Consider the following 16743-nt stretch of genomic DNA (forward strand, 5'->3'; position numbering starts at 1 on the left):
ATGCTTGGCCATGAACGTATTTATCCCGAATGTATACCCACTTTACATCCCTTTACACTGTGCGAGAGCTGTAAAGTGGCGCTGGAGTAAAGGCAAATAAAGGTCTGTGCGTCTTCATGCCTCCCCAGTTCTCTGAGCAGAGCTGGCTAAATTCTGTTGTTACTTTTATTAGTATTGTTATTGTTGTTGTTATTGTTATGATTATATGCATTTCATTCCCTTTTGGGTAATGAATAATTTATGACTCTGTCTCGATTCCCTTTCAATGGATTCACTATCCAGGGAGACTTGCTGAATAATTTGGATCATTCGTTTTCAAGTGCATGGCCTGCCGACAAATTGTCCGCTTTTCATTACTTGGGACATTCATTGGTCACCCAAATCAGGGGAATTCTTTGGTCATCCCAAACACGTGGTATGCTGTCTGGGGTTTTGTCATTGTTTTGGGTTTTTTTTTTTTTTTTGATTGAGTGAAACTTTGTAAAGTGGAGAGTAACAAATAGCTCATTTTGGGGGCTGGATTTCTGGATAAATTAGTTTGCCAAATTCTCTAGTTACATTCTTGTAAATACTTGTTTTCTCAAAGACTTGTGAAAAGTAAATGCTATGGAGAATATTAAATGCTGTTTAATATTTTAAAGGCATTCCTACTCATGCTGTTTGATTTGATCAAAAATATTATATAGCAGATTATTAAGCATGTTACTTCCTCAGTGCTAGCTGGAGAGACCTGGAAGGCATTAGACCTGGCTTTCCCTTTGGCTAAAATCCCAGGGGTAAATGAATTTTTGAAAGGCTTGTATTTGGTGATATTTTTGCCTTAAAATCAAATGAATGTTGAGTATCTGTATTCACTCGGCTTTGCCCAGCAGGGCTGGTTTTGGGGTCCAGCAATGCGCTGATCCCGCAGGCACAGTCCATCCCCGAGAGCAGCATCCCACCTAGCTCAGGGCCATCTCTGAACCCCCGTCAGAGACGTGTCCGTCAGCCGAGGCCCCGGCACACCGTGGTCCTGGGCATCAGCACATTACTGCTTTTTGCCATTGAGCACACTGGAGCATGGGACGGAGATGGTCGACCTGTCACCGCTGGGTACCTGCAGTTTGGCTCTGAGGTCCTCACGTGGGCATCTCGACAGGGCATTTGCTGCCAGGACCCCTGGCTCCATCAAAATCATTTGGAAGTGCCAGCACTCAGCAGCAGAACAAATCGATGGCAAAGTCAGGTTGCTCCACAGACCCCTTTCACTCTCCCCCCGCTAGCTCAGACGTGCGCCTTTCCCAAAAACACCACAGGCTAAATCTAGGCACAGGCTCGCCTGTGAATTAGCAGGGCTGTGCATCCCTGCTGCGGTTCAGACCTTCCCTACATGCTGCAGTGTGACCGCGACCCTGCGGGCACAGAGCCCAGCATCAAACTCCCCAGCACCATGAAGCCAACATCGTACTCCCCCGGGGTCCCGAGCCGGAGGGGCTCATCCTCTCCCGGCTCAGCATCGCCTGCTGCCTGGTTAGCTCCGATTTACGAGCAGCATGTGAAGGACAGACACTGGGCCACTGGGCTGAACAATGCGGGAATATTAGCCGAGTTACAAAAACAAACAAACCAAACCCCGCCGGGAGCCCGTTTCATTTATCTTCTTTTGTCCGGTTTTGCTTCAGCGTGAAAGTCGCCTTTTCAAGTCCAGCAGTTGTGTTCCAGCCCCGGCGGGTAGCTGATCCAAAGCGTTACACTGAGAGCTTCCCAATGGCATGTTTGCACAGTTCAATTCATTTCTAAATATTCAGTGGAGTTTCCCTCCCTCCTACCCTCCCAGGACTTTCTGCCCAAGAACTGAGGGTGTAAAGTACAGGGCTGGGGATACTGGTGCACAGAGCCTTTGTGTGCAAACACAAGCTGCTGTTTGTATTTGCCTTCACACTGTCAGAGCTCAATTGTGTGCAATGCAATACTGGCTACCAGTCTGCTTTCAATATCCGCTCGGCCATCCCTGCTGCCAGAGAGACGCTCCCCCTCCCTGTTCACTTTGAAGCAAAGTGATTTAATTTCATGAGACTTTTGGTAATCACGTTACAATCTCGAACATTAACCAGAACTGACTCCCTATTGCAAAAGGGCGGGCGAAAGACAGGGTAAACAGCTCAGCTCGGGACAGCCTGCAACACAAGAGCAAGGCAAAATTCACGACGGCTGCCTGGCTGGTTCTGCGTCGCTTATCAGATCATGCAGGAAAACTATAGACTCTTGCCAGCAACGTCAGATAGAGCAGTTGTGTTTGGTCAGGTCAAAGGAGGATGCTCCAAGGGCTAATCTGTTCATTTCAGCTCAGTTCTTGCGCGCCACAACGGTTGATTTTTAAAACCAGCCCCTTTTTCTCCCATCTGTAACTCTTCCCTTTTTTTTTACCTTCATTCCTCCGTTTCCCTCACTGATGCTCCTTTTACAGTGTCCTCATGCCTCTGTCAAATCCACCAGGACTGAATTTGCTTTTAAGACAGGCTCAGTCTGATTGTGGGCTGATATATGCTGCTGCGGCCAGTGGCCCAGGCAGAGAGGCAGAGATGGGGCTTCCCTAGATGGGGTAGTGAGGGTCTAAGGAAGGAGGAGGGTTGTGATGGGAGCCTGGTGGGATCCTGGCTGCTTTTGCTTGCCTTAAGGCATGCAAGGCAAAGTGTGGGAAGGATAAGTCTTCCAAACCCTACACGCACCCCCTTCCCAAGCATCCTGCCGCTGGCTAGCCAGGCTCAGAGGAACATGCCCAGGGAAGAGCGACCCAGGCACCACTGGAAAATGCGTGCACGTTGCACGAATGGGACCAGACCCAGCTCAAAGGTCTACGTGAGCTCTCCTGAGATGTCCAAGGTGGCCTTAGGAAGGTCTGAGCATGGCAGAGTCTTGGCTGAGGCATGGACCTGGGCATAGCTGACTGAATCGTGAAGGTTTGAAATGAGCTTGCAGCAAGAAGAGGAGGCCAAGACCCAGGAGTGGGATTCAGATGTTAAATGAGGGTGTCTAACGTCAAGTGGTATGTGATGGGCTCCAAGGTACCTGTTCAAGGCTGGCAGAGGGGACACAAGGTCGTGAGGACCCTCTGTCCTTCAGAGCTTGAGGCTGGATGGATTACTCAGAGAAAGCAGACACCTGTGGATCTGCCCTGCAAATTAACACCAAGGTTCATGTCTCACCTGCCTGCCCGGCCTCTTCCTACCTGTTCCCACCTCGCTGCACACATGGCTCAGCCCGTCTCAAAGCATCTCCTAAACAGCTAGGTCCTAAAATCACATGCTAGGTCCTGCAGAAAAGGCTGTCTGGCGTTTCTGAAGCTGTGAGAGCAAATCCAGATACTGCACTGGGCTGCTGTGTCCCTGGCAATCCCGGGTGGATGTAAAAAAAAAAAAAATCTCTTTTTTCTAATAGGACACTTCGTCCTCTATCTCTAAATCCACTATGGTCTGAACCTCACTGACTGCCTTAGACTGGACACTAAATATCCAGGTGGATAACATTAGAGGACATTAATTCACCCCATGGAGCTGCAATGAAAAAATAGTCATAAATGGTAAAAAATGAAGCACAGATCACAATGATTCACACAGTGCTGCAGAATGCAGCCTGGTAGGGATCAGGGTGATGGATGGTTTAGAAATACCACGGGGAAGATGATATAGATTCCTCATCCATCTTTCCATCTAAATTTGTGAACCTGGAGTACAAAGATGTGTGTAAAGACAGTGATCAGGGACAGAACAGCTGGCTTTGCTTCGCAAAAGCTGGGAGCTCCCAGACCCTGGCATGCAGCCTGGCCAGCGAGCTGTGCAAAGGGGGAAGTGCTGAACCAGCAACTCGCCTCATGTGCTTCTACTCTCTCTTCAATTCCCACCTGGGACAGTGCGAATGAAATCCCCGCACTCCCCAAAGCCGTGAAAAGCTGAGCAACGCTCTTCCCTCTCCATCACCCACCATCGGCGAATCAGTGCATGCGCTCATCTGCAGAGTTTCCCATCCCATCCTTCCCCAACAGCAGATCTAAAAGCATGAATTTGCCTTAAAACAGAGCACACATACCCCAGCTGCTCACGATCTGCTTCAGTGCCCGGCCACTCCTGCCTCCAGATCGTCTTTACCCCCTTTTCCAGGTGAAACTGTGGGCTGGCGAGTGAGCGGGCCAAGAAGCGCTGGGTGTGGGCACACAGGTCTCCTCTCCCCATAGGGGGGCGATAAGGCAGCTGGGGCCCTCGAGGAGAGTGTATGAGGGTACATCCCTCTCCTGGGACATCCCTTTCGGGGGATCCCGGATACCATGACCCGGGTGACAAAGGTGAACAAGCAGATGAAGAGGTCCCTTCCAGCCCGTACCCTCCATGAAGTACTTTAAGAAGACTCTGTGCTTCAAGGAAAGAGTGAAAGAGTTTTTTTTTTTTCTTGTCAGCCTCCAACTCTGTATCAAGGAGGGAGAAATAGATAAAATGTTTAACCTTCCCTTCATTTACAAGATGCTTTGAAAATGTCTGAAAGTAAAAAGCCTGCCTGCACCCTCCCTAGTTTCAAAGCTGTGTGGGGGACATTAGCCCGAGCTGTTTTGTATCTGTTGCTTTCTTTGTCTGCCGGATTCCCTGGCGATGTGGCTCTCGGGGAAGAGGGAAGGTTACTTTGTGCAGAATGGGGGTCTTGTGAAGAGCAGTGATTTTCTGCTTTCTCAGACAGTGCCTCCGATGCACCTGGACTTCCTTTCCTATCTGAGACCCTCCTGGCACTCAGCACCCTCTCTGCTGAGGCCCTGGGCCAAAGCAGGCTCTCCATATCACTCCACCAGTTTTTAAACTCTGGTCTCCACTAAAACCAATGCTGTTCTAAATAAATGCAACCATCAATCAGGGTCCCAGCTGAGCCACGCGCCTGCTCCATCCCCTGACCCCAGCCTGCGTAGGTAATCACTTTGTTTCGGCTCAGATTCAATATTTCTTTAGATCTACCCCCACGAAGACAAGATTTTATCCTCCTCCCTGCTCATCCTCTGCCTTCCGCCAAGCCTAACTCAAACTCCCAGCTCCGCACAGCCTGTACTCCCGGGAAATGCCGGAGCCTGATCTGACGTGTGGCCCAGCCTCTTCGTATCACTAATTGCTGCTGATGAACATGCAGCTCTTGGCTGGGGTAGTCCAAAATGGGTCGAGCCCACCAGCTCTGTTCACTTCAGCTCTAGCTGTCGTTTCTCGTAGCCTCCCAGCTGCACTGACTCAGAGTAGCAAAAGCCTCCCTGTCTTGTTATCAGTCCCCTGGGCATCCTAATCCCCCTATAAATGAAAGCTATTATACAGATATCTTTTTAAAAGCCTGTCTGTCACTTCAACCAGGCAGCAACATCACAGCCACGGTGTGTAGTTAGCTAGGGTAAAACACGGCCACCGGACCAAGCCCAACTTGCCTCAGCTGATGATCTGGCCCCATTTCTTTACAAGATGCACTGATGGCACTTAGGTTTATACTTGGGCTGAGACCTGTTAAACTCGTGACACTAGGCTCCAGCAGCCAGGCTGAGCGCTGCAGCCTGTGCAAATGGCAAACCCGCATCCCACAGCTGCCTCCCCCGGCTCCTGCCATGCTGCCCGGGGAGCAGCAGCGCTCGGAGAGGGGAGGTCAGGTCACGGAGAGGAAATGTCACCCTCTGATTGCAGGAGCAAAGGCCAAACGGCAGCCACTGCTCCGGACACCCTGGGGACTAAGCAAATGTGACTGCTGGGATCTCTGGGTGGCCCTGGCTGCTCCTCGCACCTCGCGTGTGATGCGAATCCGGCCCTAAGGCATTTCGCCCTCCCTTGGCCACATCTGTGTAATCCCCGAGGAGACATGCGGCACTGCAACGTCCCTAGGAGCAGAACCAGGCTCTGCTTCGGGGCGTTCTTGGTGGCATTGCTCCTTGCAAACACCCAGTGCAGCCTGCAGGACCCTGTGAGCAGCAGGCTGACTGCTGCCTGGGGGAGGGGGCGGGCAGGGGGGTGCTGTTTTTGTCCCAGACTCTGGAGGCACCTCATCCAGACAGTGATCCGTCACTGCTGAGCCCTCTCCCCGGAGCTAAGCCATCTGCATGGACTGATCGCGGGGGCAAATCTGCTCCCGCCCCAGCTGCTGCCTGAGAAAGAAAGGAGATCCTGCTTGATACAATCACGAATGTGCCTCAAAAAAGTGATGCAGGTTGGATCAAACCTGGGGGAGAGTGAAGTCCCCCTGTGTGTTGAGGGCTTGGGTCCGTAGGGGTGAGGGCTGGTGATAGCAGGAGTCCTTTGCTACAGGCCAGGGGCAGCGATGGCAGTGCTTTCTAGGAACGGCTGCATGTTGTATTTGGTGGGTTTGGGGCTGTTTTGGATTTATTCCTGCAGTTTGACTGCCGCACAGGTCTAAATGATCTGTGCCGTCTCTGCCGTACTATAAAGGTAACCAACTAGGTTTTAGTGGTCCTGACCCAAGATTTCCTTCATCCTGCATGTTACCCAAGGGAAAACTTTCTGGGGAAGAAACACCTCAGAGCAGCCACAAAATAGACCTCCTCCAAAAGATGCCAAGGAAAACCACTCCACTTGCACATGTCCAGATAGCTCCATAATAACCATAAGTGCCTTTAAAAGAATGTACCAAACTGCAGGGTATCCCAGAAAGGAGCAGGAGAGACCTAGGGCCAAAGAGGGCAGCAGACTCCCAAAGCCAGAAGATCTGTCCCCTAGCCCCGAGGACAAAAGAGGAGATATATTCAGCGTATAAGGAAGGGCTCACACTTCTGAAGTGCCCCCACTTAACAGGCCACATAGGAAGGCCTAAGCCCCAGGAGTGTTTTTAGAAGCAGGATCCTTGCAGGCAGTGGAGGTTCAAGAGCCCTCACATGCTTTTCGCTCCGTCCTCAGAGAGGCAGGACATCCCCCTCGTCAGTCACAGGGAGTTTACTGAAGCAAGGACAGCATAGTCTGAATAAGGATGACATGCTTTGGCCCAGAAAGCGGAGGGCAGAGATTAGCTGTGGACAAGCTCAAGGGAAGGCAAGTGTCCAACCCAGAGTGCCAAGCGTGGTTTTGTTTTAGCCTTTACTGCGCTTTTTTGTTTGTTTGTTTGTTGGTGTAAAAACCTTTCTGTTGGAAATCAGTTTAACTTTAAGCTTCCTGAGAATAAAAGGCTGTGAGAAAGCTCTGCCCATGCAAGGCCCACTTGGGAGGCTACAATGGGAGTCTCAGCAGCTTACGGGCCCATATTTCTATGGCTACAGCACCCATCTGCTCAGCAATACAATGTTACCCATATCTAGTGCAATTCTTGATGCAGAACCACCCGCCGGGAGCTGAACCAGGAGCCGGGGCCTGATTATGGAAGGTGCAAAGGCCCTGGGGCTCCAGGGATGGCAGCTGGCATACGAGAGGTCCAGCCCGCCAAAGGATTTGCTCTACTGTTGGCTTGTGCCACATTACTGGTGAAGCTGCCCCAGTCGTGGTATTTCACAGAATCTAGTTTCCCTAGACACAAGAATGCTGTGCTACAGCTTCACACCTTTCTTCTGCAAACTCTAAGGTATTTTGCACAACCACTTTGGGCTCAGTAAATGGGGAAACTGAGGCATGGGTGGCAAGAAGAGGCTGGATTTCAGGCAGGGTGAATGCAGGGGAGGGGGGGTGAATGCGGGGGGGGGGGTGAATGCAGGGGGGTGAATGCAGGGGCCGCATAGGCACTTTCCTCCTCACAAAGAGTTTTACATGGCCACTTAACTGCTCTCTCCAACTCTTGTCCCTCCATGGTGCCAGGAACCAAAGGGGAAATGGGCACAATGGAGGTGCTCCTGCCCAAATAATTGCCTGTCAGCTCTGGTGGCCCTACCTCCCTCCACTTTCTGCTCTGTTGGAGGTAGAGCCCCTCTCTCCCTCTGCTCTCCTCAGAGACGGTCCATTCACAAAGCCCTGCACTGCCACAGGAGAGGAGAAAACAACACAAAAGAAAGGGAAATGCCACTCTTCAGTCTCTGCCTGCTGTGATTTATGGGTAGCTGCCTATCTCTGCATACTTTAATGCTCTGATATCCCTCAGTGAAGGAGAAACCCTTCCTGGATCCTCTGTGGATCTCTCCAGTTCTACTTTCTCAGCCTGAGATCCAGAAAGGACATCTCCCACCAGCTCAGTCCTGCCTGATGGGCCTCAGCTCCCGTGAACTGTTGTCACCCTCAGGAGGCTCGAGGAACTGCACTGATTCATTCAGGCTCACCATCCTCCAGTTCTCACCAAACCAACACCAATCAGATGTTCTGCAGTCGCTTGAGAGAACTTCACCCTGGGCAGATCATTCCACGGTCGAGCTGCTCTCTGTAGTGGGAAGCTATTTTAATGCTTGACTGCCCATTCCCCTGTCTCAGGTACATCTTTCTGTGCTGTCCCATAAGGGTATCTGCAACACCTTAGATTTTCCCTGTGATCACAAGAACCATGTGCTTAGGTGAGCAAGTGGATGAATGATCATGTCTGTGAGACTTGCAAAGCTGAGAGGCAAGAGGGTGCAGGGATCTCTCTTTGCAATTCAGCCACAGATGGACCGAGGAGAGTTTGAGGGCCCGTCGCTTTCACTGTCTCAGTCACCCTGGGGAGCTGTGTGGTGCCCAGCATGCAGTGCAGAAGGAGCTGTCAACCTGCACACTCTGCTACCCCTCACCCCGGGGCTGCCTCAACCCCTGATATGCAAGTGATGGTGATTCCTCTCTCAGCCAAGTGACGGCCACAGGAACGCTCTGATGGGCCGGAGGCCATCGGTCACCACTAGCATGACTCCTCGCCCCATTTGGAGGCCAGAAGGAAAAATAAGAAAGTCTCACACAACTATCCAGCACCCCACTGGGCTGACCCAACGGAGAAAGTTTACACACAGGAGGAGAACCAGGCAGATATTTTAAGTGGGAAGATTAAAGTGGGCAAAAGAAGCAAGATTCCTAAGGTTTAATAAGGGGCATCAGGCATTCCCAGAGAGAAAATCCTACAGTCCCTAGATCCCTCTGCAGGACCAGAGCGAAAAGAGCACTCTGCTGCAGCACAGACGGGGCTAGCATGCCGAGTTCATGGAAGGATTTGATTTCCTTGATTGCAACGAGGATGGAGGGGAGCCCAACAGCTGTTTTAGTTAGCATTGCCCTGCAAATATCTCCCTGAACTGCCACTGAGACAATAAAGGTCCAGCCCCAGGTTTGTCTGGGAGGAAGTTTTTCATTGGAAATATTTGGCAGTCTGTTCTGCAGTAGTTACTGGTCCCTTCAGCCTCTGAGATGAAGTTTCTTTTTAGCTGGGGGAGAGAATTGCTAGCAAATTGCTCTGACATCAGATTTATCCAAGCCTGGGAACCCTACTGCAGCACACACCGCAGAGCAGAGTCTGTCTAACACCAGGCTTCACGCGTCTCTTGTGCCAAATCCCATATCTGAAAATACAATATGTTTCCTTTTTCTCACTGCAGTTGCACTTGTTATTGTTAAACACTCTCTAGGCATAATATAGGGCCAAAATCCGAGAGGCGCGCAGCACCTGCAAGCACCATTGACGTCAGAGAAATGTGCAGGTGCTGGGTACCTCTCCCGTCCCTGCAAGGGAAAGCAATGCAAAAGCACCAGAGTCGGCAATGGGAACAGAGTCTGGAGGTCATTCTCAAAGCGCCTGTCAGCATACGGCAGCACATGTTTATCTAGTAGCACTTTCTCTGGCCAAGGCAAATGCAAAGGCATTTTATGCAACCTAAAGGGAGCTTTCAAAAGTGTTTCACAGCAGTTCCTGTCTCTGATCATTTCCAGCACTCAAAATAACATCGTGGCTCACGAAAAGTTGTGGAACAGTGTTGATTGTAATTTACTGATGATGCTAAATATGCTCAAAGCCTAGGTCCCTGGCTGCATTTTCATGTGTCCGCACAAGCTCACTGGTGGCAGGGCTCCAAAGACGTTCTAGCTGGGGCCTTTTTCCACAGCAGCCTCCTCTCAAAGGATGAGCTAGAAGCTTCATCAGGACAAGCTGGGTTGGAAACAAGGAGCTTGGGCTGGGCTGACATTGATCTGAACAGCACAGACCCAATGGTGCACAGCATTGGTGCTGGAGAGAGGGAGGCTGGAGAACAGACCTCCCAGCCCGGCTGACTAAACTGAGTGATTGCAACAGCTTGTCTCCAAGCTGTGTCCTCCCTGGAGCATGTTAGCTCCCAGGCACTCTGCCAAGCCAGACTGTAAGCCCAAACCCTACGTGGATAAGTTATTTGCCAGGTAAAGTTGATGGGAATCTGTATCAGTGAAAAGCTCTGCTGGCCGGGATCCTTTTGAAGGATCAGGTCCCTGGAGAACATCCCCTTGTGCCAGGCCCAGTCCTTTCCATGTACAGTGCCCAGGCTTTTGCAGGCATCAAGAAGTGATAAATAAAAATTAGATCTGGCTGGAAAAAAACCTTCCCGTGGGAAATTTTGACTTTTTTGTCAAAAACTCCAATGCGTTTCTTTTTTCAGCCCCAAATAAGCATGAATAGGAACAAAGATTCAGTTTGGCAGTGGGAATGGACTTACCAAAGAAAACACCCAAATTTTCAAGCAAAGCAGACACATTCTGTCATTTTTCTCTCTGGTTGAAAACCCAATTTTCCATTTAAAAAAAAAAGGAAAAAAAAGAAACAAGTTCAGTGAAAAAAAATCTTGTCCGATTCTCACACCACTCGCTGCGGCAAATTCAGCTAATTTGGCTAATTCACCTGCACCTTCACCACTGCTGCTAAGAAGGGTCTTGCCTCCTTTGGCTTCACTTTCTCAATTAGTTGAAGACCATTTCAGAGCGCAGCCACAACATCACCATTAACAGCCATGGGTTTTTTTCACTGCTTGTCCCGAGTCTCTGCCTGTCAAAGGCCATGTCTGTGGCCTTCGGACGGCCGCAAAGCCTGACTTTTCTCTGGACTTAGGAAAGAAACTAGGGTGGGCTGATGGTCACGAGCAAGTGGGTGGGAACTGAATGGGGTTATTGTGATCTTTATTCTGGGCAGCGTGGGCTTGGCAGGGCAACGCAGTTGTTCAGCTGAGGTTGTACTGCAGAATGATAGGTTTGGACCTAGGGATTCTGCGGTGACAATGGACCCAAGACAGTTATTCTATAGCAACTTTACCCCTGCAAAGTTTTCACTTCCCAATAAATCCTAATGAGAAGAAAAAGAACTTTCAGCGATTGCTGCTGCAAAAATTTGGCATGGCTAGAAGAACCATTTGTGCATGGTCCAAAATGAAAAGCCTGGCATAAAGTCCTGCACTTTACTGGACACTGGGAACATGTTTCCTTTTCACTGGAAGTAAATTGGAAGTGAGAAAGATATTAAGTGCCACAAGGCCAGTGAAATAACTGAACAGAAGCATTTTCAGGAGCATTTAAGAGCCCTGCAACTCTCAGTGAGACCAAGGGTACAGCAGTGGGCATCCCGACATCGCACTGAATTACTTTTTTTATTTTTTTTATGGTGATTGCACGGTATTGCTTGGTGGGAACCTGTCCCTGCCAGTGAAACGGGACTTCTGGACCCAGCTACCGGTGACAGCGTAGGGCCGGGCATGCACCGGGGTGCCGCGGGCAGAGCTTGGCTGTAGGGGAAATATCCCGGTTCGCTGGCCCAGCTGTGGAGTCCCTTCTCCAGGAGGCAGGCTGTGCTGGGCAGAGGGACCCCGCAGCTGACGGAAGAAAAGCAAAGCCGGCGACTTTTGACGTGTCTGCACGCTTCAAAGCGCTGAATCCCCGGGCAAAAAGAAAGCATTTGCTAAGCGGCGGCTCCCGGAAGGGCGGAGGAGCAGGGAGAAGGGCCCCGGGCAGGGTCCGGCAGCGCGGGGGCCCGGCTCTCCCCGCTGGGGCGGGCGGCTCGGCCCCGCGGCTTTAGTGGGAAGCCCCGCGGTGGCTCCGCTCCAGCCGCTGTCGGGCAGCGGAGATAAATCACGGCTCGGCGCTGTTTACACATCCGAGCGGCACTTACCGCTTTCACCCCGGGCCCTGGGAAATGGCATTTCCTCGCCGCTTAACCCCCCGCTGCCTGCCGCCCCGGGGCAGCTCCCGCTCCGCCCCGACGTGAGCGCGGCGCAAGCGGCGCCAAGCCGCAGCCCGGCGGGCAGCGCAGGCTCCCGGACCGGCCCGCCGTGCCCTCCGGCCCCGCCGCGGGGTAGAGCATCCCCTCGGCGGGGTCAGGCACCAGCACCTTTCCCCGCCGGGTGGGGAGACCGCAGTCCCGCCAGGGCTCCCATCCGCCGCCGCCCGCGGATGCCCCGGGGCCACTGGGCTTCAGGACCGGACCCCGGGGAACCCCGAGCCAGATAAGTCCTGGCCGCTGCCAAGCTTGGCTTCGCCTCGATGTTAAGGAGCAGAGGAAGAAATTGCGCTCTCTACAAGGGACACATCTGATTGTGATTTGGGGAAAAAAAATTGAAAAGTAAGGAAAAAAAAAGCCCAACCCCGAACCCGACTGCTCGGCGAAGTTTTTCCAATCGGCGGAGTTTCAAATGTTTTGGAAGACGGGGCCGTGCTTTCCGTGTAAACAAGACGGCTGCGGGTGCGAGAGGGATGCCGGAGGAGGCGCTCCGGCCGCCGCCGCCGGGGCTGGGGGAGTCCCGGCGCGGCGAGGCGCTCCTGGCCGAGCCCGGAGAAGGCAGCCGAATCCCCCAGGGACAGCTGACCCCGAGCCGCGGGCGAGGAGGCGGCGGCTAGGACGGGTCAAACACAAACCGTGGCGAGGAGAAGACCGGCCGAGCTAAGGGGTCCGAGGGAGCAGGGGACGGAGGGGGCGAAGGCTGCGGGGACCCATCGGCAGGATGTGCGGAGATGCGGGGGACGGCTGTACCCAAACTCCTCCGCCACTCCGGACGGAGGCGAGGGCTGCGCCGTCTCCCCGTGGGGAACAGATCGGGGCTCCTTTACCGCCAGGATGGCGCGGCTTTTTCTCCCGAGACGCAGCGAACCGGCTCGTCCCCGGAGCGCGCTGCTGTTTCTCATTTGGCCTTGGGGCTCGTTCAAGTGCCGCCACCCCGCAGCCCGCCTGGCTCGGCCGTGCTGCCGCAGGAGCGCAACCGCCCCGGCGCCCCGGCGCTGCGCAGCCCCGGGACGCGCGGCGTCGCGGGCGGGGGCACCGCCGCTGCCGGGCGCCCGCGGCTCCAAAGGCGCTGCACGTCCAGCGACACGAACCGCAAGCTTTGCTGAGCATCCCGCCCTCCGCCCTCCCCAGCGGTCGGCGGCTTTCTCCCTCCAAGACGGATCACAGCCTGCCCACCCGTCCAACTACACTGATCCCGGAGTGTGAACTGGAGGGCTTTGCTGCCGTGCCGGTGTCCTGGGGAAGGGAGCAGGGCTCCTGCGGGCTCTCCGGACAGGACCCCCCGCTTCGATGCGTTCCTGGGACCCTCCCGCTCTCCCAGCCGGACAGGGACACCCTTCCCAGCGAGCCAGGGGTCTTCAGCGCTTGTCTAGGCGTTTGGGCGTCTTCGCACAAATCTGCCTTCCCGGCCCCTTTGGTGCCCCCCTTCCCTGTCCTGAGCTCGCAAGTCTCTCGGTGTCTCCCTGCACTTCGGCGTCCCTTGGTGTCCCCTGCCCTGCGCTTTCGAGTTGCTCCGTGTTGTCTGCTCCGCGCTCCAGAGCCCCTCGATGTGGTCGACCCTGCGCCCCCCGGTCCCTCGGTATCCCCTGCTCTGCACTCTGATGTCCCTTGGTGTCCTCGACTCTGCGCTCCCGACTGCGTCGGTGTCTCCTGCCCTGTACGCCCGAGTCCCTCGGTATTCCCTGCCTTGCACTCCTGGGTCCTTCGGCGTCCTCTGTCTTATGCTTTCGGATCTCTCAGCATCCCCTGCCCTGAACTCCTGCGCCTCGGTGTCCGCTACCCTAACTTTCCGAGTCCCCCGATGGCCCCTGCCCTGAGCTCCTGTGCTTCGATGTCCCCTGCCTTGCCCTTCAGTGTCCCCTGCTGCACCTCAGGGTCCCTTGGTGTCCTCACCAGTGCACTCTTGGGTGCCTCGATGTCCCCTGCCTTGCACTCCTAGGTGACTTGATGTCCCTTACTCTGCGCTTCCCAGTCCTTTGATACTCCCTGCTCTGTGCTTCTGGGTCTCTTGGTGTCCCCTCCCTTGCCGTACACTTCTGGGTACCTCAGCGTCCGTGTCCCTGGATGCCCCCCCCCCCGCCCTGAGCTCCGTATTCTTTAACATCCCCTGCCGTGCGCTTCTGGGTCCTTTGGGGTCCCCTCCCTTACTCCGTACTTCTGAGCACCTCAGTGCCCTCGCCCTGCCCTGCACCCCCGTGTGCCTGGGTGCCCCTGCCCCACGTCCGCGCCCCCAGCGGTGCCTGCACCGAGCGCTCCCCCGGAGCGGGGACTCACCCACACACTCGTTGGCCTCCCGGGCCGTTGCCCTCTGCCAGGGCCGGTCGTAGTGGAAGGGCTTGCAGCGGTCGCACTCGGGGCCGGCCGTGTTGTGCTTGCAGTCGCACACCAGGTTGTCGTCGCGGTCGCGGACGCAGCGCGACGCATGGCCGTTGCACTTGCAGCGGCCGCCGACCTGCAGGTCGGACACGGCGTAGAAGTAGGAGTCGCGGGCCAGCTCGGAGTCGTCCTCGTTCTCGTCGCCGAAGGTGTGGAGGCGGCTGAAGGTCACCTTGATATCGGTGGCCGTGACCCAGTCCTGCAGCACGGGCGAGTTGTCGAAGTCGTGGGCCGTGGGGCGGCCGTCCAGGGTGCTGAAGGCGATGAGGCCGCCGGAGAGGGGCCGCATGTCGGTGTGCGAGTCGGTGCAGATGGCCTCCTGCTCGTTCTGCTTGGTGATGGTGGCGCGGCTGGGCTTGTTGTACATCTTGCGGCACTGCGTGGAGTAGAACTGGAAGGGCACCCAGGTCTTCCCGTAGTCCATGGACTTGTAGATGGCCATGGACTCGGGGCGCGGCGAGCAGAACTGCAGGCTCACGTAGGTCACCTCGAACTTCTTGCCGAGGGACAGGGTGAGGGTGACATTGTGCGGGTACTGCACGTAGCTGTCGGACTGCCAGCACGTCAGGTTGTGCGGGTTGTTGAGGTCGGTGAGGAAGGAGGGCGGGTGGGCGCGCTTGGGGTCGGAGGCGTTGCAGAGGTGGCAGGAGCGGACCTGCTCCTCGCCCTTCTCCGTGACCACGCAGTACCGCGACGGCGGCTTCCCGCAGGTGCTCGACACCTTCACCTCCTTGCCGAAGGCCGAGTTGACGAAGTCGGGGATGCAGCGGCGGGGCAGCCCGTGCTCGTCGTAGCAGGGGTCGGGCTGCGCCGTCTGCACGGCGAACATGCTCATGCCGTGGTAGCCGCCGCGCAGCGGCTGCGCCAGCCACGCCGCCGCCAGCAGCAGGGCGAGCGGCGCCTCCGCGCCCCTCCGCGGCATCCTGCGGCCGCCGACCTGCGCGACAACACAGAGAGGGGCGGGCGGTGAGCGGGGCGGAAAGTGCCCGCCGAGCGCTCCGCGGCTGCGGCGGCGGGAGGGCAGCGCGGAGCCCCGGGCACTGCCCGCGGCGCGGGGGCCCGCGGGGGCCGCGCCGGCCTCTACCGCGCCGCTCCGCGGGGCAACTTGGCGGACGGTGCCGGGGCGGCGGCGGCAGGACGCGATGCGCGGCTCACGGAGCCCGGAGCATTCCCCGCCCCGGAGCCAGCCCCGCGGAGAAAGGGAGATCGCAACGGCGACAGCACCACAAAAGTGCCGCTGGCGGCGGGGCTGGGTCCCGCCTGCCTCCCGCCCCGGCTCTCGCACGGAGAATGACTGGCGGTCCCAGCCCCCGCCGCGTTTGAGGTCATGCTAAAGGAGTGACATTGCGCTCAAGGAACAGAACAACGACATCCACTGGCGGCTCAGCCAGAGACACGCACAGGCGTCGGGGGGGGGGGGCGGGGGGATGGGAGCGGACACGGAACCTAGCCGGGGGTGGACCCTCTCCGACACCGCGGTGATGGGTGCCAGCGGCATTGCGGGGCTCCCGAGCCGAGCATCCCCAACGAGGCGGGGAAGGGCCCTCCTTCTCCCGCACCCCGACGCCCCCCCCCCCACGCCTCATGGTGAGTCTCCCCGCCCCGGGGGTTTGTCCTGGCTGCTCTGCCCCGACGGCAGGCTGGGGCAAGCCAGGACTGTCTGTGCTCCAGCACCGGAGATGCTCGGGGGGCTTGGGAAGGGGAGACGGGAACTGGCGGTGCGGAGCCCCTCAGGGTTCCTGGATACCTGTTGGGACGCCGAGGGGGACAGGATCGGGACCCTTTCCAGATGGCCCTGGGCTGGGCTCCGCTGGCCTCTCCTTCTCTGCCTGTGCCCGTACCAGATCGGGCCCTGACCCCGCAGCGCGGAGGCATCTGCTCGCCAGCGCTGCGCAAGGTCGCAGGGAGAGATTCCGGCCGGGACCCGGGGTGGCAATGTGGGACGGAGCCACCGCCAAGGGCAGTGTCCGGAGCCGGGGACGGCGCTCCGTGCACGGCTCGGGTCCGAGGGGGCTCCCGGCCCCTCGGGTCTCGCCGGGGCCTTCTCGCGTGGGAATGAAACCCCACTGCTGGGACACTTTCACGCGGGGAAGTTCCGCGTGTTTGGGCATGACACGGGAACAAAAAGGCTCGGAGAGCCCCCCCGCCCCGGAGGATTTCAGAGCCGGGGAGCGGGGGTGATCTCCGCCGAGGGGTATTTTCCCGGCGCAACGAGCCGGTCACCGGGCCCCCCTCGGCGGGGGCTCTGCCAGAGCACACGGGCTG

General features: G+C 56.1%; 1 protein-coding gene across 1 annotated transcript in view; it reads right to left on the reverse strand.

Annotated features, from left to right (window-relative positions):
• Positions 1-15438, reverse strand: part of NTN1 (netrin 1) — a 125413-nt gene extending 109975 nt beyond the window's left edge. The window contains exon 1 of the mRNA XM_068913204.1: positions 14377-15438. Coding sequence (XP_068769305.1) covers positions 14377-15400 — 1024 coding nt within the window. The 5' untranslated portion in view covers positions 15401-15438. The remainder of the gene's footprint in view (positions 1-14376) is intronic.
• Positions 15439-16743: the final 1305 nt, after the last annotated feature.

The sequence above is a fragment of the Struthio camelus genome, chromosome 19 (genome assembly GCF_040807025.1).
Source record: "Struthio camelus isolate bStrCam1 chromosome 19, bStrCam1.hap1, whole genome shotgun sequence".
In the NCBI taxonomy this organism is placed as follows: Eukaryota; Metazoa; Chordata; class Aves; order Struthioniformes; family Struthionidae; genus Struthio; species Struthio camelus.